The sequence below is a fragment of the Antedon mediterranea genome, chromosome 2, assembly GCF_964355755.1.
Source record: "Antedon mediterranea chromosome 2, ecAntMedi1.1, whole genome shotgun sequence".
NCBI lineage: Eukaryota > Metazoa > Echinodermata > Crinoidea > Comatulida > Antedonidae > Antedon > Antedon mediterranea.
Genome location: NC_092671.1, coordinates 17,704,490 through 17,730,628, shown reverse-complemented (window position 1 = coordinate 17,730,628; position 26,139 = coordinate 17,704,490). Strand labels below are relative to the sequence as shown.

General features: G+C 32.2%; 1 protein-coding gene across 5 annotated transcripts in view; it reads right to left on the bottom strand.

Moving 5' to 3' along the window:
• The window catches only part of LOC140040622 (epidermal growth factor receptor-like), a 102,483-nt gene that overhangs the window by 5,839 nt on the left and 70,505 nt on the right, over nucleotides 1–26,139 (bottom strand). For 3 of the 5 annotated variants that reach the window (XM_072086687.1, XM_072086691.1, XM_072086689.1), the window contains exons 6-28: nucleotides 25,383–25,524; nucleotides 24,782–24,883; nucleotides 24,471–24,582; nucleotides 23,690–23,854; nucleotides 22,461–22,672; nucleotides 18,223–18,355; nucleotides 17,863–17,932; nucleotides 16,208–16,332; nucleotides 15,490–15,571; nucleotides 14,179–14,280; nucleotides 13,264–13,509; nucleotides 12,177–12,472; nucleotides 11,863–12,010; nucleotides 10,337–10,372; nucleotides 9,757–9,870; nucleotides 8,597–8,695; nucleotides 8,187–8,372; nucleotides 7,751–7,906; nucleotides 5,620–5,695; nucleotides 4,943–5,089; nucleotides 4,660–4,757; nucleotides 4,173–4,352; nucleotides 3,477–3,660 (exon numbers count right to left, since the gene is read on the bottom strand). In XM_072086687.1, coding sequence (XP_071942788.1) covers nucleotides 3,477–3,660; nucleotides 4,173–4,352; nucleotides 4,660–4,757; nucleotides 4,943–5,089; nucleotides 5,620–5,695; nucleotides 7,751–7,906; nucleotides 8,187–8,372; nucleotides 8,597–8,695; nucleotides 9,757–9,870; nucleotides 10,337–10,372; nucleotides 11,863–12,010; nucleotides 12,177–12,472; nucleotides 13,264–13,509; nucleotides 14,179–14,280; nucleotides 15,490–15,571; nucleotides 16,208–16,332; nucleotides 17,863–17,932; nucleotides 18,223–18,355; nucleotides 22,461–22,672; nucleotides 23,690–23,854; nucleotides 24,471–24,582; nucleotides 24,782–24,883; nucleotides 25,383–25,524 — 3,211 coding nt within the window. Of the gene's footprint in view, nucleotides 1–3,476; nucleotides 3,661–4,172; nucleotides 4,353–4,659; nucleotides 4,758–4,942; nucleotides 5,090–5,619; nucleotides 5,696–7,750; nucleotides 7,907–8,186; nucleotides 8,373–8,596; nucleotides 8,696–9,756; nucleotides 9,871–10,336; nucleotides 10,373–11,862; nucleotides 12,011–12,176; nucleotides 12,473–13,263; nucleotides 13,510–14,178; nucleotides 14,281–15,489; nucleotides 15,572–16,207; nucleotides 16,333–17,862; nucleotides 17,933–18,222; nucleotides 18,356–22,460; nucleotides 22,673–22,750; nucleotides 22,960–23,689; nucleotides 23,855–24,470; nucleotides 24,583–24,781; nucleotides 24,884–25,382; nucleotides 25,525–26,139 lie in introns of all 5 variants that reach the window. The other 2 variants (XM_072086688.1, XM_072086690.1) reach the window with 2 other exon arrangements.

Genomic DNA, 26,139 nt, shown 5'->3' with positions numbered 1-26,139 from the left:
ATAATCATCTTAAACCAACAATTAAAAGTGGTATTGCATTATATTTTGTATTGGATGCATAAAGCAGTTATTATCTGAATGTTTTGGATGTGTAGAATTAAAATTTGTGCTATTACATATATTTTTCATTTGTGTATTACTAAAACCTCCAAGATAGTTCCAAGAGGTTGGATGGACCTGTAATTCTCTATTAATATTTGTTCTTCACTGTCTATGTTACGATATACAATAAAAATCTTATCTTTCTATTAACCCATTCTGACAGTTTTAATGCAATGATATGATGTATTTTTCTCTCTCTCAGATTTCCTCATCTTTATCGTTTCAAATTAATTTATTTATTTATTTTCAGTATATCACAGATCAGTTTATAATTTATTCTCTGCTTGTTAATATTTTAATATTATTAGTTTTATATATTTTTTTAATCCATTCTGTTTGTGGTTGGTTTTCCTCTGTTCAATGTGTAAATGATAAATAGTGAGTGAAAATAAATAAATGATGTTATATTGTTTAGTATTTTTATTCGTTTTGATCTAAAATTGTTAAAGTTTAATGTTTTGTTTTGTTTTATCTCCGTCTGTTAGTGAAGGTGTTGGTTGTGCATTAAATAAAATACAAATAAAATAAACCAAAAAAATTTACTGGAAAATTATGTAACTTCAATAATAATGTTTTTTTTGTTTTAGGATGCATTTCAAAAATCAAACTTTCCAGAAGAGCAGACATTGTGAAGTATTTGCCCAAGGGAGTTTGTGTTACACCAAAAAATGTGAAATTACCCACACTTCCATGATCTTACTTTCTCTACCTGAATAATCTTAATCCCAACAAACGGATTACATGATCAAAATCAAAAATAGACTCGTACATCAATCAAGAAAGCTGTTGTCTGCAGAAGAAACATGGTCTCAAGGTGATCTTCAAACATGATCCAACATGGATGTTGTAAAACAAAATCAAATTGCAGGGATGTGTACGGAATGACAAATGATGTTTTATAATAAATCTGAATAAACAAGAAATAAACAGATGAACGTAACAGTATGTTAAACATCAACAACATACGTGGCTCTTCTACGTCCTGAACAGTTGATGAGAGATTCGAGATTGACGTTCTCTCCACCATTTTTGATGGTTGGCCAGCCAGCGCTTCTTTTTCTAAATTTTTAGGGTTATATAGTTCTGGTAATCTACGGGCTGTTAATTTAGACATACTTTCTAACAACTCTGAAAAAGATAGCAAATCTCTGTGATAAAATAGAGAGTTTCAATATACTTATCAGAGAATGGGATAGATGATGGTGCGTTCTATACTACAATAATGAAAATATACGGGACTAAATGATGGCATGATATTCTACTTTGGACACAAAATGAGAACACATCTACTATAAATGGCATGATATTAAATCTGAATAAATTTTTACAAACGTAGGAATATTTTAATGATGAAATACATTGGAATGATTCTATGTCATAAATGGTTTTTACACAAAAACCAGCCAATATATATTATGAAGAAAAATGAATGTGACAACCAATGAAAACGATTACTCCTCATATGACACAACAACCAAATGAAATCAAACATATACTGAATTATTATAAAAATATAATTAATTGTACTGTACTCTTTGATCAATGGGTGGCAAGCCACAGCCAGTAGTTTTGTTATAAAAAGGGCAAAAATTGTCATGAACTAGGCTATTAGCCTATTTATTATACTTTCGCTGTTCATCTCTAGTCTGAAACAATCGAAGCTTCAGCAAAAAAAGGGGGTGCACCCTTGACCACCGCCACCCCACCTACATCCCTCCAGACAGCCTAGATGTCAGTTAATTGCAATATATTTTAATTTATTTTAATATAGTATTATATGCAATTTTAATGTTTAATACAAATTTTATTCTAAATGTTTTTTATACAATCAGTGCAATAGGAGACCTACTAGATAGTGATTAAGTTCGCTTTTTAGGAATCCTGTCTCTGCCTGGTTTTGTGGGATGTTTTCTTGTTCTTGTTCATATCCATGTTTTTTTATATTGTATTTTTATGAGACAAAATAAATGAAATGAAATGTCAGTTAATGTTGAATAAGTAAATAAACTGTTTATCTTGTATTATCTATTTTAATGATTAACTTTAGAATAGTACATAAAACTTGTATTTTATGCAATTTGCTTGATTGTTTGTTACAGTTTATGGTACACATGAAGTGGAGTGACCTTTTAATGCAATGCCCCTCAATAGTGTTGTCCCTAGAATAGGTTATTTTACATGAGAGGGTTTTTGATCCACAAGAGGGGTTATACTGTATGTATAAAAAAAGAGAAAGCAGAGCTTGGTTTACAGAACACGTAATTAGAAAAGTACAACTAATTCAGTTCCAGATAGTATAAAATAGTAAGTCTACCCCATTTTAATGCTACATGCATTATGATAATGAATGACCACATATTGAAAAGACCATACACAAGTTATTACAACTAAATAAGTCAATAGACAACATATGTAGTACATTAAAAAGCAAAAACATAAATTAAAAAAAATTCCGGCTGTATTTGATTCTATTAGCTCTGGGTTGAATTATGGCATTTTTGCTCTTAATCCGTTAAAACAAATTGAAGGAAGACACGTTTTATGACTGAAAAGTTACGATCTTCCATTTGCTTGGCCTTCATGATCGATCGAAGTGGGAGAATCACAGAAGGAAAACTAAAATATCAATCCTTGCACAATGCATGCTGGTATTTATAGCGGGCCGCTTAAACTATTAGAATCAACTTATATTTCACATTTTGACTGTTTAAAGGCGAAAAAAATTATTGCGATTTGAAATTGTTTATAAAATGCAGTTCGTGACCTTAAATTAGATGGAAAAAACATAGGGGACATGTCTTTAAAATCGTATAAATGCAATCCCTATTGATTAAAATAATTGAGCTTTAGAAAAGAATCTTTGGCACAGGTAAATATGGTATATCTGAAATGTCTATGCTACAACCCCATTCAAGCATGATTGAAGCCCACCTCCATATATGAGTACTTTTCATGCTAAATGATATCTGCTGTAATATACAAAAAAAGAGGTAATCCCCCCATTGACATTTATAAAAAATTAACCAGTCAGTACAGTATCTATAGGTACATACAATTATTTTTAATTTAACATGTCCTAGTATACAATTAACAAACCACATGCCCAAAATACTGCACACAAGAAAAATAATGTAAATCAGAAATTGACTAAATCATATTTTATTTAGAAGATTTAATATTTATTTTTAAATATTTATTTCAATGGTAGGAAATAATAATAATTACCTGTTACATCGATTTTACATTAGGATTTGGGATGGATAGGTCAGAGTTCAGATAAACAACTGATTAACATTATTTGATTTGTTTTGCACGTAGCTTTTATCCAAGTTAATAAAGCAAGCATTTTTTAAGCAGCTATTATTGTAACTTACTTCTTGCATTGCTTCTCTGACTAACATTACTTCTCTGTCTGTGTAAATGACTCGCTACTGTTGGATCTTGGGAGTATCTGCCGAGGCTGGCAGTGGAAGTGCGTGGGAAGCCCTTGTGTTTGTAGCTAACAGCTGATGAAGGTGGGCTGGAGAAAGTTACTGCATCATTTAAATAGTCCCGATTCTAAAGAAAAAATTATTGAAAGAAAGTATACTTTTATCTGGCAATACAACAATAACGAGAATATGATGATTAATAAACAATTTTGTTTCTCCAAAAATAAAAATAAATGTCTGATGCAAAGTAGCCGTTTCTTTCAATCAAATTGTTATTTGTTTGTTAATATTTATTTATACTGGGCGACCTCTTCATTCAAAGACTGTTCTCCCAGAGGACCCAGTTATGATCAATGGTTGTAATGTACTAGTACACAAGGGCATTCCCCTACTCATCTCGAAAAATGTACTAGGTTCATTAAAGTGCACATGAGCTAGATGTGTATACTGGACCTACGGTTTTGGTTTTATAGTCCTTATCCAATAAGACTCATTCTACCACCAGAACCATGGAGCGAGTGAGCCTTGAACACTTGCCATGCTAGGGCTACGTAATTACGGTTCCACTGTCTTAAACGCTCGACCACTCACTCATTTGCTCCATCACCTCCCTGACCTGCTGACACCCATATAACTTACTTCATCAAAAACATCTTCCACCTCAGGGAATCGATACGCAGGATCAGTGGTACAAACACTAGGTTGTAGGTAATCATCAGCATCCATGAACAAGTCGGGATCCGCTTCACCTCCGTCAATTAAAAGACTCTTGTAAAAATCATCCTTGTTTGTCATTGGAAGAGTTTGGTGGCCATCATTCTAAACATTAATGTGATGAATATAAATTAGTTTATTATTATAAACATTATTAACATGACTCATACTTAGTATGTATAGGTCCGACTAAAACAATTCGATTATCAGCTAGGCTTGATTTAAAACACAAACACAACTATTATACTGTTGCTATATTCTTGTAGGATCATGTGCTTATCACCAATATTATTATTGTACAGTATGTCAAAGTTGATCCTATACTCAAATATTGTTAACATATAATTTAATGCTAACTACTTAATAATATCTAAAAATAAAGTGGGTGGATGGAAACTCTGTTCCTACTCACCTGTACAACAAGATAACGTGATGGATCTTTTGCCATTCTGTCTAGTTCATCTGAAAGTTGTTTAAATTGTGGTCTGCTCTCAGGATCCAAAAGCCAACCTAGAAAACAAACAATAATATTATTTATTATTAATGTAATGTTTTCCAATTGTTGGCAGAAAAAGATATTAGGATTATGAATTTGTCAGATTCCGCTAGTATGACTGTATGTTTACAAGAAGGCATGCCTTCTGAATCACAGTAGTTTTTAACTTAACTTAACTCTTCAAGATCATATAACTTACATTTTACCATGAGCATATAGATATCTATTGTACAAATCGGTGGCTGAGTTAACCTTTCACCTCTTTCCAAGATCCCTGGCATGTCACGTGCCCTCACATGCTCATATGGCTTCTGACCAAATGTCATTAATTCCCAAAGTGTGACACCTAAACAAAATTAATTAAAAACATCTTTTTATTCTGTGAATGGTCCATAATTATCAACATTTTAAATTATTATATATAATAAATTAAGCAAAGTTATAAAGAACCTTTGTAAGACTAGCATAGAGTTTTACAGTGAATTATAATGATAATACGGAGAAGCATACTTAAGAAGATAAGGAAAACCTTATGAAAACGCAAGACAAGAATTCAAGATGCCCAACATTAATGAAAGTGTACAGGGGCAGATCCAAGGGGGGCCCAGCCAGCCCGGGCTCACCCTAAAGTTTACATAGATAGGACAATAATTAAGCTTAGCCTATTTCAAAATCATGGATCTGCCACTGGTGTATACCAACTTTTAGTAATGAGGATCATTTTAACAATCACTTAAAAATGACTCAGTCATGTACCGGCCAGAGTATAACTTTCCACCATTAAACACTGTAGGTAATAATTGATCTTCTGCAATAAGACCCCTGAACTACATTTATATATTTGGAAATTGTATACGTTTTTAATGATTAACTAACCAAAGCTCCAAACATCACTTTTGTGTGTGAACTTTCTTGTCATGATGCATTCGAGTGCTAACCATTTAATTGGCATCTAGAAAAAAAAACCAAATTATACGTAACTATACTATTCACAAATAAACACACTATGTTGGGAACACCACACACTTTGAAAGTAGCGCACGACTGCATGATTTTTAATTAGCTTTTTAATCATTGTTGGAAAATAAATCATAAAATTGAAAACAAATATACTCCCAAGCTTCCTTGTGTATAACGTGCATGACAAACCAATGCAAAAGTGGCTAAAACTCATACAATATCCCTGAAAATTTGACAATATCTCTGGAAATCATACAATATCTATTGAAATTGGACAATATCCCTGAAAATTTGACAATATCCCTACCCTTTGGAAAAAACGACGAACACGTTAGTACATGTTTAGAGTACTAACGATCATAAACTATCATATTCGAGTCTGTTTTAATCGTTTATCCTGATTAAAAAACGATCACAGACTTTACACCCTCTAACCACCGCGGTAATTGGTTTAACGAACCTTTCATAATTGGCATTAATCCAATTAATTTCCACGCGATACATAAACAATAGAGTATCAGAAAAGAGGAGGAGCTAAACTGAAAGGCGATCTCTGGTGGTGGTGGTGCATGTGGTGTGTGATCGCGTTCCGTCGCGTTTTGTGTGATCGCGTTCGAAATTAAACTGCAGTTTTTTCTTCAATCGTTGCGGAAAACATAGGCCTCGCAGGCGAACGGCTATCCCGCGGCCGGCTGCAGTTAGATCGGCCAACTTACAGTGAATAGACCTTTATTTTACTATGAATATAGTTTAGGTTGCAATAATAAATATACCAATACATTTAATAATAATATATAATATAATAATATATAATAATAATAACCAATAATAATAATTACTGTATAACTATGATATTGTACGTTATTGGTCGTTTTTTTACGCAATGAAAAATACGACGATCAATAATAATAATTACTGTATAATGATAGTGTACGGTATTGGTCGTTTTTGTACGCAATGAAAAATACGTCGATCATCAATAATAATTACTGTATAATGATAGTGTACGTTATTGGTCGTTTTTGACGCACTGAAAACATACGACGATCAATAATAAAAATTACTGTATAACTATGATAGTGTACGTTATTGGTTGTTTTTTAGGCACTGAAAACATACGACGATCAATAATAATAATTACTGTATAACTATGATAGTGTACGTTATTGGTCGTTTTTTAGGCACTGAAAACATACGACGATCAATAATAATAATTACTGTATAACTATGATAGTGTACGTTATTGGTCGTTTTTTACGCACTGAAAACATACGACGATCAATAATAATAATTACTGTATAACTATGACGTTATTGGTCGTATGAAAACATACGACGATTTATTAATAATATTTATTACTGTATATGATAGTGTACCGGTACGTTATTGGTCGTTTTTGTACGCACTGAAAAATACGACGATATATTATTGTACATATTATTGGTCGTTTTAAATCGTACCTTTAAAAAAAAATACTGCGAAGGCAGATTAATAATGCGTTATTTTAGTCGCCAGAGTGCACTTTGAAAAACAATCCAAAACGCGTCCTCTACAGTAGTGAGTGCACACAATCGCATGCCAGAAAAATGTTGTCAGTGTCGTGAGGGCTTTGTTGATTGGACAATTTACTTGATCCACCCACACGGAAACTGATTTGCGATTGGCTAATAAACTTGAACGACCTATTAACAATGATTGACAGTTCGATCGCCGCCCGGTCTTTGTAATCTACCGCGGTGTTATTGATGTGTTTAATTAGACCTTTGTTATGTTATAATTGGGCCATTGTTCGTCTATTGAGAAACGTAATTAATTGAGATAAGGTTGAACAGAATTAGTGATAACAAAGCGACTTCGTTTATGATCGACGACCACGTTATTTCACGTGTTCGTCGAGATCGTTTTTGATCGTCTTTTTTTCCAAAGGGTAGAAATCATACAATATCCATTGAAATTGGACAATATCTAGCTAGCTAGCCCAAGGAAGTGGAAAAATACATTATGGGCTAGCCCAAGGAAGTCCTCTTTAAAAAGTAGAACTTCTAACCTTTCCACCGTCAGATTTATACTCATGTTCTTCTATCTCAAGAAACTTTGCAAGACCAAAATCGGTGATCTTGACTTGGTTTGGTGACAATACAAGAACATTCCTGGCTGCTAAATCTCTGTGTATGATATGCTTATCTTCAAGGTACACCATTCCCTGTGAGAACAACAAATATTTGAAGTAGTCTTTACAAATGTAAATTAAATTGTAATTAAATAGAATGATAAAGATGTATTAATAAATAAGATTTTTAAAAAAAACTTTGAATATGCCATTTTGTGGTTTTTTTTATAAACTTTTATAAACAAATTAATGTTTTCACTTATAAATAGACAAACAAACAGTTAAATTCAACCAGAAACGCACTGAATTCCAGTCAGTTAAATTACAATTTTAACATTTTACATCTAAATACATGTTACACATTATACCGTACCTGTGCAATTTGATGAGACCACAACAATAAATGTTGTGAGCTGATACGACCTTTGTGTTCTCTCGTAAATTCCAAAAGTGCCCCCATCGGCATAAGTTGAGTGATTAACATCATTTCTTGTCCGCAGTTGACGCCGAGTAACCGCAAAACACACGGATGATCCACTGAAGCCATTACATAAGCTTCCTAATATGTATAATTGATACAAAATTAATACAACAACTTTAACATGGAAGAAAACAATAACAGATGTATAAATCTAAAATTGTTGGTTGTAAGACTGATATTGCATATACATGCAAACACGTCATTAATAAGTCTTCTTGAGAAACTCGCACTCTATAGCTTCTCATTGTGAGGAGAAATGGCTGACAAAAGTCAAGTGTAGAATTTAATCAAATTATACATACCGCTAATAATTCCTGTGTTGCTTTTGCTGTGATGCCCTCCTGGAGAACCTTGATAGCTATCGGTATTCGTACCTTTTCACCTTCTGGTGTCCAAACTCCCTATGAAAATTAATTAAACAGTAGTTTTTTTGACAATATAAAATTGATGTTAACTTGGATGTACCGTAAGGATGTACGCACACTGTATTATCGTTGCATCGTTTCATCCAAGCGTGAACTCAGGTAATAGTAGAACACCCTCCTTTGGGACACCGCTATTTAGGAGACACTTTCCTTGGAAAAAAATATATACTTCCCGAAAGTGTCTCCTTAAAGATGTATTGTCCCTTGAAACACAAAAAAGTGAAGGTCAAAATATTCTAAATTTAAAGTTGCCATATCAAAGTAATATTAAAGAAAATTCGAGCTAAAAACAACAAGTTTACGTAATTAACAGATAAATTAGTTTGATTACATTTCATCTGGAAAATCATCGCGAGCGAAAGTAAACAAAGATTTCAAACCATGAGTACGATTTATGCATACGTTAATTAGGATTGTTTACAACTTGTCACGGTTGAGAAGGTATTTTCACACGGATCATAAGGAAGTTTTATTATTATGGATACAGAGTAGCCTAACAAGCGCGTTTCATTATGGGATATATTTTTATCGAAAACTTTGACTGGAAGTCAAAGTTATTTTTTTAACAAAAAAAACGTCTGTATTTCAGTTAAATGATTTTTTTTTTTTGAAAATTTTTTGGTGATAGTTAATAATTATTATGATACTTCAAAATGAGCCACCTTTTTTCGAAATCTTTTATTTTTAATTTTTTTGGAATTAGTCAAAGGGACAAAGATATTTCAAAGGGACAAAGATTTTCCACTAGGCAAATTTGTTTGCACTAATCCAACGTTAAATCATTCTTTCCACTATCTGTGATTCTCATGTTCATCGCGTTTCTGCTGAGTTTTCGATTTGCATGAGTGCTCATAAACGCATCATAGCTCATTTTCCTGAGCTCTGATTGGTTTCACAATTTTTCAATCACAAAAAGTAGTAACAATTCGAACTACCAATTTCACTGCAGCGAAAATACTCATGGAATTAGGATTTATCGCAGAGAGAGATTTGGAAGATAAAAAACATGAATGTATAGTAAATAAATATATTGATACCTTGTAGACAGTACCAAAAGCACCGCTTCCTAGCTTTGACATCTTTTTCATTTCATTCTCCTTAATCAATCGCAACTGTGCTTGATTTGGCGCTACACCACTTGGGGTCAAAGGCTAAAGTTGAAAAAAATATGGAAATTGTATTTAAATATTATGATATAAACATATTTATTTATATATTATATTTATTTATAACAAGTAAGGATAAAGAGTGGGACATGAACGAATACTTCATTACATCAATAGGGTGTCATGGTTATCATAAACAAAATAATGTCGTTAGTACGTATGTGTACAAGGATTAAAGCTCATGTGAATACCAAGAAACAAAATATTATTATTATTATATATATTATTTATTGATTACAAAATTACAAATTGTGCATGGCTGTATCTATTTATGTCCACATTATAATACCAGACAACTTTATAATATATATTATAGATTTACTGAAGTTAATAAAATTGGTAACAATTCATGCACAAACATCTAAATCCATCCTCTTTTCCTTTCGCACAATCAAAATACTGATAAAACAACACACATGAATTACCATGGTAACATAAAACATGCCCTTACCTCAGTTTCATCCGGATGTTCCAATTGTTTTATGGCCTATTGTAAAAATTAAAGCATGCAAAAAAGATAACATTTATTCATTTACATGCACTATTTAAAAAGTACAAGCATTAATAATTTGTTGTCATTGTAAACCCATCCACTAAATGAGTCTAATATTTTGATACCAACCACTATTTTTTTTACACTTTATCTGATAGTAAACATTTTTGATATAAATATTATTTCAAAGGGTTCAAGGTATATTACCACAAGGTACAATAAACAATATTGCATTATTCCTTAAATTTCATTTTTCTATTATGCTTATAAAAAACTAGATATTAAATAATAAAATGCATTTATATGATCACTTTGGATAAAATATAATATTCTTTACATATAATAAGCTTTCTTGTAATAAATCAAATTTAGTGAATGTTGCATTTATTAAACTCTGATTATTAAATTAAAACTATAGACAAGTTTACCACTAATCATATCATATGTTTTTCATAAGTTAAATTTTATATTAATAAACAAGATGAAGGATTAACTACCAAAATTGTGTACCCAAATACAGAATTCATGCAAATGTTTCCAACAAACGATTGGAAAATACAAATTTAGCAAGACGATTGTAACAATGAAATTTAAAAATACATACATTTTACCATGCTTTAACAAATACATGCCACATGATATATAGAGTATGCATGTATAAAATATGTCAATGTAATAATGAAAAGAATGAAAGGTAATGCTTGGCAGAAATGATGATGATGAAATAGTGATGCTGATGATTTAGTTAAAGATGTTGATAACATGATAATAATGATGATTATGATGATAATGTTAATATTGATAAAATGATAATAATGATGATGATGTTAAAGGTAAAGTAGATAAAATGATAAAAATGATGATGATGTTAAAGGTAATGTTGATAACATGATATTAATAATGTTGATGATATGATGAGGATGATAAAGATGGTGATGATGATGTTAAAGGTAATGTTGATAACATGATAATGATGATGATGATAAATGATGATGATGTTAAATGTAATGTTGATAACATGATATTCATAATGATGATAATGATGGTGGTGATGGTAATGATGATGATAATGATGTTAAAGGTAATGTTGATAACATAATGGTGAGGATGATGATGATAAATTATTATGATGATGATGATGATGTTAAAGGTTATGTTGATAACATGATAATGATAATGATGATGTTAAAGTAATGTTGATAACATGATAATAATAATAACGACGATGATGATAATGATGATTGGTGAGGATGATGATGATGATGCCGATGATGATGATAACGATAACAATGATGATGAAGATACTGATTAGGAATATGACATATGGAGGTAACACTGGTAATGGTAGCGACCATCAAAAAATACTTTACATCAACAGATCAAGTACAGTACTATGTATATTATAATCATACACAACACATTATAAATGTAGAAAATCACAGAAATCAAACGGAAAATATATTATGTAATAGTTGTATACTTACAAGGGTAGTGGTAAGTTCTAGTAAGTTATCCTTGTACTTGCGTTTATACACGGAGTAAATAATTACAATTAAAATCAGCAATATGATTATAAAAACACCACTGAGTCCAGCTATCATTGAGGTTGACAAGCCAGATCTAGAAATAAGACTGAATCAAGTAAGAAATTGAAAAAAAAAGAAAAGAAATTGAAGGCAAAATATTAAAAGCCAGAAAATTTAATTCAATATCATATGAATCTCAAATAAATATAATGGCTAAAAAAGTTATATTTCTACTAATAATTGTCTGATTAATTTTAGTATCTAAAACTCACTTTGGTTGATTGGTGCTTTGCCCTGTAATTGGCATTGACACAGTTTTGCAAACATTATTTTCATTCATATCAGTTCCACTGGGACAAGCACTCCTACACTCTCCATTATGAATCACGTTTTTACATTGCACACAATCCTTTCGCTGATCACCAAAGCATCCTGCAAAACACTCGTCATGGCAAGGTCGACAAAAGTACTTTTCATTTGCAAACATGTTTTCTGAGCAGTTGGATATGCAATGGTACGGCCTATCTTGATATGGGTAGTCCACAGGGCATTCTGATGCACATAGAAACTGAAAAGAAATATTTTAAATGCTCAACAAAAAATATGATATATTGATTTAATACAAAGGAATGACACTGGTTCCCAAGGCGACATGAAAAAGGCCACGCCAGATAGGGCGCAATATTTGTACTAGTTCCCAGCAAAAGGGGAACTGTTCGTGACAAGGTTTTGCAATAACATAAGCAACTAGTTTTCATTGATTCAAAGGTAGGATTCATTTAGCGATTGGCTTAGCATTCAGTATAGCTATAATCCCTGCTAAAATTGTGGGATAAATTGTGACATTTTAAAAGTGGACGGGCAAGAGACTATTAAATTCACCACCAAAATATACCCCGTAAATGCGGCACCTCCCCGTATGAAAATATTTAAGAGTGAAACACCCCCCCCCCGCCCTCCTCTGGGCACTGGTTGCATGTATTTTATGATGCCCAATAGCTACCTGTTCTTGATACTAGATATTTTTATTGTCACTTTTGAAAGCATATATTGCCTCCAAACACATGAAGATCAGAGACCTTAAATCTTGTTGATTTCGAAATATCAATTAATCCTACTAAAACCTTATTATTTAAATAATATATAAACATCCATAGCGTAGAGAAATAGCGACTAATGATAATAAGGTTATCCTTGTAAATATGTTGAATACATAGTATCTGTATCCCCAGTTTTATGTGAAATTAATGAGGGGCAATATATGTTTTATACACTACAGCCACCTTCTATTCAGAGGGAGACTTTTTTGGTTCTTGAAAAGGGGTTCTACATAATACTAATTACATAATACAAATATACCTTTCCATCACCAGTATCTATCTTGTACTTGCTGCAGTCAGTTTTGCATTCAGATGCAGATGGTCCATTGCAGCCTCCTTTACAATGTGTATGACATTGATGACATTCAAACGCCTCATCATAATATTCATCGGGTTTACATGTGGGAACACATTGGTCATCACGTCTGAAGTTCTTGCAAACATCACAGTTATAGCTGCCTTTCCCAGTGCAGTTGCGGCACTCTGGGTGACATTCTTGGCAAACCTAATACAAAAAAGATACCTTTCATTATTGCTGTCTGTCAGTTTAATAATATTAGATTCAATAGAAAATCAATAGAGAAATATTCTTCAAAGGAATGTTTGCACTGACGTTACATTTTTACCATAGTACTTAGCAAGCCGCCATCTTGGTGAGAAAACATTGGCTTCGTGATGGTCTTTGATGTTGTGTAATATAGATGTTGTTTTTTAAACAAATTATTTTTATTATTATTATTAATATTATTATTGCTTCTTTATAAACTTGCTTGATTGATAAATCTAAAGCCTAGGCCACAACATTTTGTTGTTGTTTTTGTCTTGCATTTCATGTTTAATTCTTGCCAATACAGTACTTTGACTTTGACTACTTTCCGCCACCTCATATACATCGCAATTTGATGTTTCATTTAGTAAATGTAGCTCCACCCAGTGGCGTAACGGCTATGGACCCAGAGGAAACAACCAGCTTTAAAATAAGTTGAAAAAGGCTGAAAACGTTCAAGGCCTCCAGCGTTGCAGGGGCACTTAGGGTTCAGACCATGGGCCTCAGGCCTCTGCATTACCGTATTGGCTGCACCACCCCACTCCATTTGATCCATCCACAGTAGCCTAACCATATGTTTATTATACAATTGTGCTTAGATCAGAAAGCTAATTTGTAGTGAATTACCTGAGTTACTGTATCAGAGTTCTTAAGTGACCTTCTTTCATAATAAAAGCCTTCATCACAAGTTGTATTGATACCAAAAGCACCACCAGGTAAGCACTCAATCTAAAAGCATAATAATAATATTAAATTGTCAAATTATTTTCTTAACAAACATGCTATAGAAAAATATCGGGATAACGTTCAACAATGAGTTAATTTTGAAAAAAAAAATATCCGATTAGAAACTAGAAATTACAGGATAAGTGCTATTTAGAAAATATATAACAGATTTTGAATTCAGTAACCAAAAACAATTTAAATGTTAATCAAGTATCATGAAGGAGGATTGAAAATTGACAATCATGTACGAAAGCACAAATTCCAAGCAATGAAATTTGTAATGTATAGTTTTATAGTTTTATTGTATTTTGTTTAATTTTGTTGTATATTATTGTACTGTTTGTTTACTGTACAATGGGGAGAGTGCAAAATCTTTTTGCTTTAGTCTATTCTCACTCCTGTTGACAAAATAAATATTATTACAATAGATCCCCTCCTTTGGAGCACTATTCAAGGGATACCTTTATTAAGGGGATTTCTCATGAAATAAACAAGGGGAAATATAGTATGTTTTAACATTACGGCCAATATAGGGACACTCCTATTAAGGGAACATTAAGGGGACATTAAGTAAAGTATCTTGAACAGAGGAAAGGTATATGCCTTTCCTCTGTTCAAGTTGGACACTGGACGAGAGAAGCCCTTGATCAATGTTAGGACCAATCAAGGTGCTTTACACAGTCCTGGCTTTGTTTGTATCAAACCTGTTCAACATTACGGCCAATATAGGGACACTCCTATTATTAAGGGAACATTTTGTTGGGTCCCTAGGGTGTCCCCTTAAGCTGATTTTCCACTAGGCGAATTTGTTGGCGCGAATCCAATATTTCGAAGAGAAAAAATCGCCTACTCTCTTTCCAGTACATGAGCGAATAGCTGCGACGTTCATGTTCCTCGCGTGGTTGCTGAGCATTTCCATTCGCATGAGTGCTCATGAAAGCGTCATATCTCATTTCTTGAGCTCTGATTGGTTGCGCAATATTTCGCTTCGCAAAAAGTAGAAACAATTCGAACTAGTAAATTTCGCTGAAGCGAAAAATCAAAGGAACTAGAATTCGTCGAAGAAGGCAGTATGACAGACAGAAACGCGAATACGCATGTGCATAGCATGACGCTTTCGATTCGCGCGAACAAATTCGCCTATCTAGTGGAAAATCGGCTTTAATGGGAGTTCTACAGTATTTTAACAAATCCTTAATATTTATAACTTACCAATTTTTGTCTTTGTTGTACCTTAACCTTTGCACAGGCATGGCAGCCGTTTTCACCAATAGTATTTGAAGGTCCACTACAACTGTTAAGAAAATTATTATTCATATTCATAATATCCACTCGATCCTCTGTATTCATAATCTTAATAATAATCATCTGTAATCGCTACATATGGCATTATCATTAGGCAAGATACTTTACTTATGTTTGCCTGTCTCCACCCAGGTGTATAAATGGGAACCCGGTTAGATCAAGACACAACTTTGCGCTGATTACTAGCTGAATACTTGTTTGATCCCAAAAAAATGTTCAGCGCTTAGAGGTTTCACAATATTAGGCACTATATAAATCCAGGATATTATTATTATTATTATTATATGTCCAGTATCATATGCCACGCCTGTATCACATGTGATATATATTATAATATATGTATCATTAAAACCAAATTACACTTATATACTTATACGGCTTTACCACGTTGAAACATCGGTTCTCGTCAGATCACCAAAGTTATGGCAGCCCCTCATCTGGTATCTGCCTCAGACGTTTTGGTATATGCCTTTCCTCTGGTCAAGGTGGGCACTGGACGAGAGAAGCCCTTGATCAATGTTAGGACCAATCAAGGTGCTTTACACAGTCCTGGCTTTGTTTGCATTAGTGGCGGTAATTATCGCTGTTGGTTTCGATTGAATAAAATAAAATAAAAAATACTTACCCTTCAATGCAAAGATCATGGCAAGATTTACAAGTATATGAATCATTATACTTCACTTTAGGACATTCTGGCACACAAAATGGTCCATCTTTGAAATTCTTACATCCATCACATTTGTTATTACCCTGTTTACAAAAGACCACAAATGTATGTTAAAGATATATGTATTAAAACATGTAAAATGAAGATTAATTATTCATATTTTGAATAGGCAATTTTGAAATCCTCTAATAGATATGAAAAGTGGTAAAAAAGAATAACAAATGCTTGGTATATTGTAGATAACAGTGCGATGAATTCTACTACAAATAGTATAATTGTGTTATTATAAATGTGGATGGACGTTTATCAGATAGTTGGGTTGGGGGGGGGGGGGATTATTATTCAAAGTGATGTTTTATTGGAGAGGGGTTTATTCAAATAAATACCATCCTAATAATTATTAATACATTATTTAATTTAAACATCTTTTGAAACTAACTGCCGTGACAGAGTGGGCCCAAGAAAGAAGACATTACGGCTTGCAACACGGGCAGACATCTCGGTCCTAACGGGACACAGGGAGATAGCCTACAGTTATTCCTGCCAGCTTACTCAATAAAACTCAGCTATCGGGATTTCACTCGATTTTAAACAAAATGTCTTATCATCAAATCTCCCTATGTAATTTTATAATACTATTTCCCACAATATATTCCGATTCTTTATGGCGTATATTTAATTTCATCTTTATTAATTTGCAATATAAATTTTATTTTTAACCACTCTACCTTCACACACGCGCGGTCCGTTTTTAAAATAAACAAAAAACTGAAATGGCTATAACTAATGGCCAACTTAAGCCCCAGTCTTACTATCTGATTTGTTTTCGTCTTCCAAAGAGACACTGTATTGATTGATGGAAAGTGCCTGTTTCCAGTCACCTTTAGGGTCAAATCTATACTATTATTTTAACTGCTCCCTTGTGTATAAAAGAGAGAAGATAGTTGAAACCAGGTTGTTGCAAGGTGAACTCATCGTAAACCCGGAAATTACTTTGACCGCGAAGAATTGAAATTGAGTTGAAAATCTACTGTTGAAATCTTAAATTTTGTTAAAAAACTCTTTTGTAATATCGAACTGAAAACTAATGTTATCAAATCTACGTTTTGCGGTACATCTGAGATAGATAAGGTAGGTATCCAAGGCGGAGATTTGTACCGAAGTTTTTGCATTGTGCTCGCCTATGTCAGAATTAACCATAATTTATATAGATACATGGATGGATCCAGTTGGGCAGCATTGGGGTCCCTCTTTGACAGCTAAAATAACATATACCTAACTACATTTGGATATCAAGACACAACATTGCGCTGATTACTAGCAGCATTATGGGAGTATGTTTCCATACACGTCTGATGCAAAAAATGACCGAAAAATGAATGACATAATACTGTTCAGTGCTTAGAGGTTTCACAACATTAGGCACTATATAAATCCAGGATATTATTATTATCTATTTTGGACAGACTATTAATATTATTACTGCATGTCAGCGCTCTTCCCCGGATCCACCCCTAAAATAACAATAAATTCAATCTTTAGTCTTCTATGTTATCTGTTTTTATTATCGTAATAAAAATTACTTGAACTTGAACAATCAGTTTGGAACTTACCGGCCCTGAACATCCACCAACGCATTCTTCGTGACAATATTTACATGTATCGTTTTCTGCAAGGTATTCCCTATAAATACAACAAATGAATCAACTTTTACTTCCTTTTACTAAGTTAAGGAACACTTTTTTAATTACAAAATTACACGATGATGCAGAAAATTTAAATGTTTTCAATCAGCCAAAATGGTTTTATGTCTTAACCTCCAGATAAAACAAACAATAAATATGATTTCGACCAAGATTAACACGAGGAAAAACAATAAATGCTCTTTAAATAAGTTCTTCAAATTGCAAGGAAAAAAAAAAAACAATAATTAGTTATAGTAACATATTATTTTTAGCTTATTAGAAACTTACCCATTTTCATAATCACAGTCCTCAACACATTTATTACCAATCTTTCTATTCTTACATTCGACACACTGTTCTGGACCAGGACCCCAACAACCTATCTGTTGGCATTGGGCATCGCATACACGTCCCTCATTAACTAATTAAATTAATCAAACATAATATCAAACTTCAAAACAAATACAAATATATAAACAAATATTTCTATTCAGATGAATTTCTAATTCTATACAACAAATAATTTAAACCTAATTTATGAATTTTATATAATATATATATATATATATATATCTGTCATTCTCACAGATTTCCTCATCTTTATCGTTTCAAATGAATTAATTAAATTTCAGTATATTACCGGGCGGTTTAGAATTAATGTTCTTTGCCTGATTTGTTTATATATATATATATATAAATAAAATAACAGCAGAAAACTTATGTATGTGTGTTATAATGTAATATGTATGTATGTGCATACACTACAATATAAAAATACAATGGTAAATGTTCCAAGTAACATACCTATGTGAAGTACATCTGATACTATGTTGCATAATTAAGGTAAATTCAATTACTATATCAATATATTTAATGTAAGTCTACTGCTGCAGGAAATGATCATTTGTAATTCAATGTAATGATTTTTTATTATTTTTATATCTAGACTTTGTGGAAGAGCGCTTTTTAATCAAGCATGTTTTATTTCTACTTTGATATGCTTTTATTATCGAGTTTTAAAACGAATAAAATACCAACATATAAATTCATTCAAGTCATCTTTAATCACGGTAAATTGAAAATATAGTACACTACATTCAATTTTTTAATTTACATTTACTGTATTAGCAGCATAAATGCTTTGTGGGAGAAATTGAATTTATCAAAATTATGTACATTTTTAAACTTCAATATTATAGCCCAAAAATCAGGAAAGTTTAATATTTAGATTCAGATGTAATTCACATAGTTGTAAAACAATAAAAATATCCATATTGATAATAGAAATAGGGAGCTTTATATTTGTAATGACCGAAGGAGCTTGGTTCCCACAAAGACACAATGCAAGGATGTAAGCGGCAACACGACTGAATTAATCAATCAAAGCGATGGATTATTCAAACTGTTGCTTGTGATTGGTAAATTCACTTACGTTGTGACCCACATCCTTGCTTTGCGTCCTAGTGCGAAACAAGCTTTACAACTTAATTAATTGTGCGCAAGGAAGTGCATCCTCACAATTCCTTGACACTAGTTTGGTGGTTTCTAGGTTCAAACGATGACCAACGAAACCTCAATACGTAGGTCATAGGTCATCGCAATCAAAAGCTCCATATTATCCAATGATGATATCATGTCATATACATATGGATAAATCATATCCATACTTTGGTGGTTTTTTTTAAAAAATCACTTCAAATGCCAACCGTCACCAAACCTCATCAACCCAGGGAAAAGTGAGAATGTTATCTCACTCTTCCCTCATCAACCTCAATGTTACAATTATACACAAAGAGATTGCTTAAATATTATTTTCTTTTTGTTTGAAAATATTTTGAGAAAAAAAGTTATAAAACCATCATTATCCATGTATCTTTATAAAAATAATCACTTTAATTTGTTTTTCCGAAATCATATTCTTCTATTTGTGTATAATATTAAATTTTTTGAACTTCAATTTATTAAATAATTGGTATACATAAGAAGCATGGCTTGCAAACTACTGTGGTAGTGTTCTTATCTTTAAAAGCTCAACATTTTGATTGAAAGAGGCTACAGAATTATTTAATATTTGAACAATATTGTAATGTTTAGCAAATATCAGTTTAACAAAACTAATAAATGTTGTTAGTAAATTTAGCAAATAAGTTTTTAAAAAATTGTTGTTTTCATTTAAATGGTTTTGGAATTCACAATACTATTATTCATATTCAAATGCAAATGTAATAATAGATTTAGTCCTTTTATCTGTAGCCTCTTTTAATTCAACATAAAAAGCCTTGAAGCTAAAGCTGTTAATAAAACTTCAAAATGTATCAAAGCCCTTGTTACATAGCTGCCAAAGTGGAACCAGTCATTCCCTACTTTGATACCTCTACCCTCAGTCAATAGCTAGAGATAATTCCCTTCCCCCAGTCAATAGCTAGGAGTTATTCCCACCTCCAGTCAATAGCTAGGGATCAACTCCACCCTCAGTCAATAGCTAGAGATAATTCTCTATCCCCAGTCAATAGCCAGGGGTTATTCCCACCTCCAGTCAATAGCTAGGGATTAACTCCACTCGCAGTCAATATTTAGGGGTTATTCCCATGCACTCCCAGTCAATATCTAGGGATTAGTCCCTATCCCAAGTCAATAGCTGTGTGGTGCTATGTTTGTTAATAATCCAAGTCTCTTCTCTTATATGTGTTTGTGTGCATATCTCTGCAAATAAAACGCAAAATTAAATCCTAAAAAATATTTGTTAGAAATAAAAAAGAAAATCATTTGTGCTGGTTAGTAAGCTTGGATGCCTGTTTGCAAAAAAAAAATCAAAATTAATTAAATGACTTTCACCCAACATATTTCCAATTAGTTCACTCTGGTACCATTTAGTTCACTTGTTCATCACAATAAAACTGCTCTTCAACTTTCAATTCCTAAAAGGTAACTAATAAAATAATGCGATCTGAAGTGGTATGACGACAACTACTACTACAAAACCATAGAACAAGTACTCTTCATTTAAAACAAGATTTCACAATGAAAAAATAATTATGACTTCTACTGCCAAATAGCCAAAAAGATATCCACACTGTACATTTAAAATCTTCAATACCAGTTACTCCATCAAGGAAACTAAAACAATTTCAAAGCTAAGTTGAACAAATACAATACTCTAAAACAATTTGTTCAAACACTTAAAATCAGATGTATGACAGTGGAAGTGAATTTGAATTTGTTGAAAGACAAAAACTATCTCACATATTATATGAATTCATAACATATGATATCATGCAATCAAATAATGATTTGACCTAGAATACAACAATTTAACCACTGCTATGAATTTGAGATGAACTAAATACCAAAAACATTGTGATTAAACGAATGACTGACTGAAAAATAACAATTTAAGTCAAGAGTATTGTTTCTATCCGTATTCATGTTGGGACATAAAGTTAGCTAAAAAAGCCAATCCTAACTCTTTTAAATGTATTCTTTGCTTGATTTATACACCTTTTTAAAACTTTATTACTGTAAATAGTTTCAATTAACTAATTTGTTGAAGGACAATACGATACATTGGTATAGTTGTGCTTTCATTTAGTTGTAATTATTGATTAAAATGACATTGTCTGTGTGATTATGTGAATATGTGAAACATACTTTTCATTTTAAACTTAGCTGTGAATGACATAACAAAAATATTACGTCATTCACAGCTAAGTTTGCATAATGTTTCAAAGGTTATGTTTACAGTTAAGTCATTATTTACTTTAGTGCTTTGTCAATTTCTCTAAGTTGACAAGGCAAGACAAGTGAACTATTATATTTTGAATCCAGTATGAAGAAACTAACAATATTAATTTGCTTTTGTTTTCTATTTTAAAATCTATAGTAAATGTCTTTTATAAAGTAAACATCTGTTAATTAATTAATTAATTTTAAATGTACTTATTATAACACTGGTACAATTGTAGCCTGCATAGTATATGTCTCAATTGAACTCACAATAATTTTGTGATTTTAGTTTTTATGTTGGTAGTAAATATACACTACACTACACATTTGGTTTATAGCCAATAGCTTGATTGTTGCGTCTAAATGACCAAATAATTTATATTTGTTTAAATCTATATGCAAATTTTAAATACTACATTCTTTTTAATGTAATAAAGACAAATTCTGTATTACTAATACATCATGCAACCCTATGTATGGAAACTAACAATGAACAGATGAACATTACTGTTACTAAAGAAGCTATTAGAACTGGATTTTGCCATCACTGTAATCACTAGCAAAACATAAAGTACTAAATAATGTAATAAACTGCAGAATATTGTAAAACTTTTACTAGACTTTGGAAAAATGTCAACGAAAAAGACAGAAACTAAATCGGTCTTAAACTATCAGGTGAGAGCTGTGCATGGGTGATGATGGTGGTGATAAAAATGTTACGAAGCGTAGTTACGATGCTTTAATAACCCACAGGTTAACGTGATAAACACATTTCTGGATAAGCTAGTAAATAATATACTCACTACAGTTGCCCAAGTTATAAGAGCCACTAGTAAAAAACCTTTGTTCAATTGTATTTTGTTCAAATTTATCCCACAGTATTTCACTTTCTCCAATATAACACATATTTGGATTTTGTAGAAACAATACATTTCCTTTCAGAATTTTTTCAAGCGATGTCAGTCCAACTGATTCTAAATTGGTACCCATAATTGACAAGGATGCTTCATGAACACTAGAATTAAAAAGAACAATATCATTATTGAAACAGTATAAATAATGATAAAACAATTGTTTCATTTGAAATACTTACTGCATGTTTCAGCAACTTTATTTCGGACAATTCTTACTCTCTGTTCATTTGCATTAGTTAATTTGCTTGTCCACATAATGGCGTTGTTAACATAACAAAGTTGTTCATTTTCTCTAATACGTATATTTCCGGATGATATGTCTTCCAGGGAGGTCAGACCCAGATATTGTAAGCTAGTCTGCTGAATATGTAGTGTATCTGGGGTAGAACTAAAATGTAAAACACATATCCATGTTAGCAAAAAGAGTGCGTGCTGTGCCCGTGTCACATATAGGCCCGTGTATAATATGAAATAAAATTTTGTATTAGAAAATAAACAAAATATGGTTAGTTAAGAAGCTGCTTTTTGTGATGAAATTAAAACAAATAGAAATATTTCTAAACATGAAATAGTGATTTCAATTTTATTTAGGCTTGTTGTTTGGGATTTTGTCTTTTGGCAATAGCTGGGTGTACCTCCACCTAAAATTTTACATTGGACATAGGCATACTTAGTGCGATTTTGTGCATTAAATCAATTTAAAAATAATAGTGTATGTATTATACAACAGGTTTTCAATGTAAGTTAACTATTGAATTAAAACTGTAAATTGAAAAAAAAAAATTGTATTAGCAATGACTAGCAAAAACTACTCCCAGATTATATTAGCCAACCTTTGTGCTGTGACTTAGTGATATTAAAGCGTGGACCTTATCCAACTCCCGTTTATTTAAAATGATCTAGATCTAGTCAATGGTGGATTGACAATTTTTAAACTAGCTTGGTCCTTACCAAGTAAATCTATGCAGCTAGGAAAAATTGACCACAAGAGAGAATTGCAAAAAGCGTTGAGACTTTTGTTGGAGCAAACCAGTTGTTTGGTCAAAAAGGATATTGATTGTCAAGTGCAAGTAAAACTATGAATTATTTAAATTAGTGACAATGTCTATAGCCATTACCTGTAGTGTTCACGCCCCTTAATGACAGTTAAATTTTCAAAGAATGACAAATTGGTAAGATTTTCATGTGTGGCCTGGACCGATAGAAAGCCATTGATCTCCTTGACTGTTCTAAATATCTCCAAATCTTCAGGTGTCAATGGAGGTATGTTGTTAAGCGCGTCCCTAAATAAAGAAAACACAATATGATACGTAAAGAATCTTACCTCCAAGCAATACAGTGGTAAAATGATATAAACTTACATGGGAATAACATAAAGTGTAAAATATTTTTAATCTATTGTTCAAATTGCTAGAAAAATTATTTAGAATTTTACTTTTAATATGTAATTATTATAATAATAATATTAATTAATGACTTTTAGGTCAAGTAAAATTAAACACTAGTTAATCTTGCATTATGTTTAGCCACTGTGAGATACATTCTGTGACAATCATTGTTTAATTATGTCCTATGGTCAAGAATTACCAATTGTAAATTAATCATTGTCCTATAAGATAGGCGGTAAATCCTACTGACACAGGGATATTTTTGATCTTGAAAGTGCATATGGGCAAACAGTGTGTATACTGGACCTACAGTTTATAGTCCTTTAGAGAAGACTTGTTCCACCACCAGAACTAGGAGCAAGTCGGCCTAGAACCTATGCTGATATTAACTCTTTAGTTTTGGTAAACGGTGCTCATAACCACTTGGCCATTTTTGTTTACTGATCTCAATTTATCAAACTGGTATACCAATTTGAAAATTTCTTACATTAAAAGAGTTAAGATTGCTTACCCAAGAAATGTAACCACGCCAATGATGATGTTTTTTTTAATTATTGTACAACCTTTCAGCTGTTGATAGTTTATAGAGTTTAATGACTCGGTCTTCTCCAGTCCATCACATGCTAAATGTATTTAATATAATTATTGTAAGTCAACAAGTAATGAAATTTCAGTTTGTTTCAGTACATGTTTAAATAAATTTCTGAAACATGTTTACAATTTCTGTGCATATATTTAACTAATGACAGAAGATATATTGCTAAAACAGATGCTAAATGCTATAGTTGCCGAGTAATTAATCCACTACGCTATAAAACTTACTCTTTGGACAAGGACCATCACAATCAACACATTTGCCCTCTTTTTCTTGTTTTCCGTCATCACAATGCTTTACACATGTTTCGCTGTCAGTTAGAAAGTTTTCTAATAAACAAAGCATACAAATAAAACATACCAAATAATGAATTAAACATAAAAATACATCGAACATAAAGATTACTGAAGAAGGAATTTTGAGAATAACAGAAAGGCCAACTATAAGATGTGTGCTGTTAAGCTGGCAGAAAGGAACACAAAGGAGCTGATGGATGGGACATATTCTAAGAAAAGATGAAGATGAACTAGTAAACAGAGATTGGCATTTAGAAGTTGGAGGTAGAAGAGAAAGAGGATGGCCAAAGGTGAAAGGTGGAAAGATATGGTAAAGAAAGAAAGAAGGTACTACAGTAGTAGGAAAGAAAGGAGAAAAGTTAGTTTGGAGTAACATGTGCAAGACAAGAAGAAGTGGAGAGATGGTGTAGCAGCCTGGTAGAGCAACAGTCCGTAACCCCTTTGAAGAGGGAGAAAACTGACTTGAATAAAAGATGATGATGATGTAAATTACATTTAATAGCTTAGTTTATCTCTTCTCAGATAACCTTACCTGGGCATTTTTCGATACATTGGGCACCATAAGGAAACTTAAAATTAGGGTTCAGAACATTCGTGTAGCTGCTTGGATCATACACAAATTTTGGTGGGCATGACTCGACACACTCATCTCCATTAGTGAAATCTCGGCATGCCTGAAATAACAATATTAACATTCATAGCCTATTTCATTTATTATTTTATTTTAAATCACAATTAAACAGAAATTCTACAGAATGATTTCTTATTTATTTCTGTATTATTTGGTTGGGGTTGATTTTTCTTTATTCTCACAGAAATTCCTCATCTGTATCGTTTATAAATTAATTGTCAATATACAACCAAAATTAGAATTTCCTATGTGTTAGTAAATTGATTTATTTGTATAAATAGTATTTTTAAATCAAATACAGCCCCCACCCCCTTGAACCTCACCCAATGCCCATCCCCCAACAATTCAAACCATTAACACCTGCACCCAGGAATTTGTTTAAATGTAGTTTAAAACTTTAAAATATGTACGCAATAATTATTATATTGCACGTATCTATACAGTTAACTTTAAAAGTTAAATATTTGTTGGAATTTATTCTGACTTGTTAAGCCTCCACTGATTGTGAGGGCATTTGTGGTACGAGAGAATGTGTCTGGTGGGTGAAAATCTGTGAAAATACCATATATGGCTCTGTGGTCTAGTGGTATGATACTCGCCCTGTAAGCAAGAGGTTGCAAGTTCAAATTCCGTCCAGATACATTTTTTCATACAACTA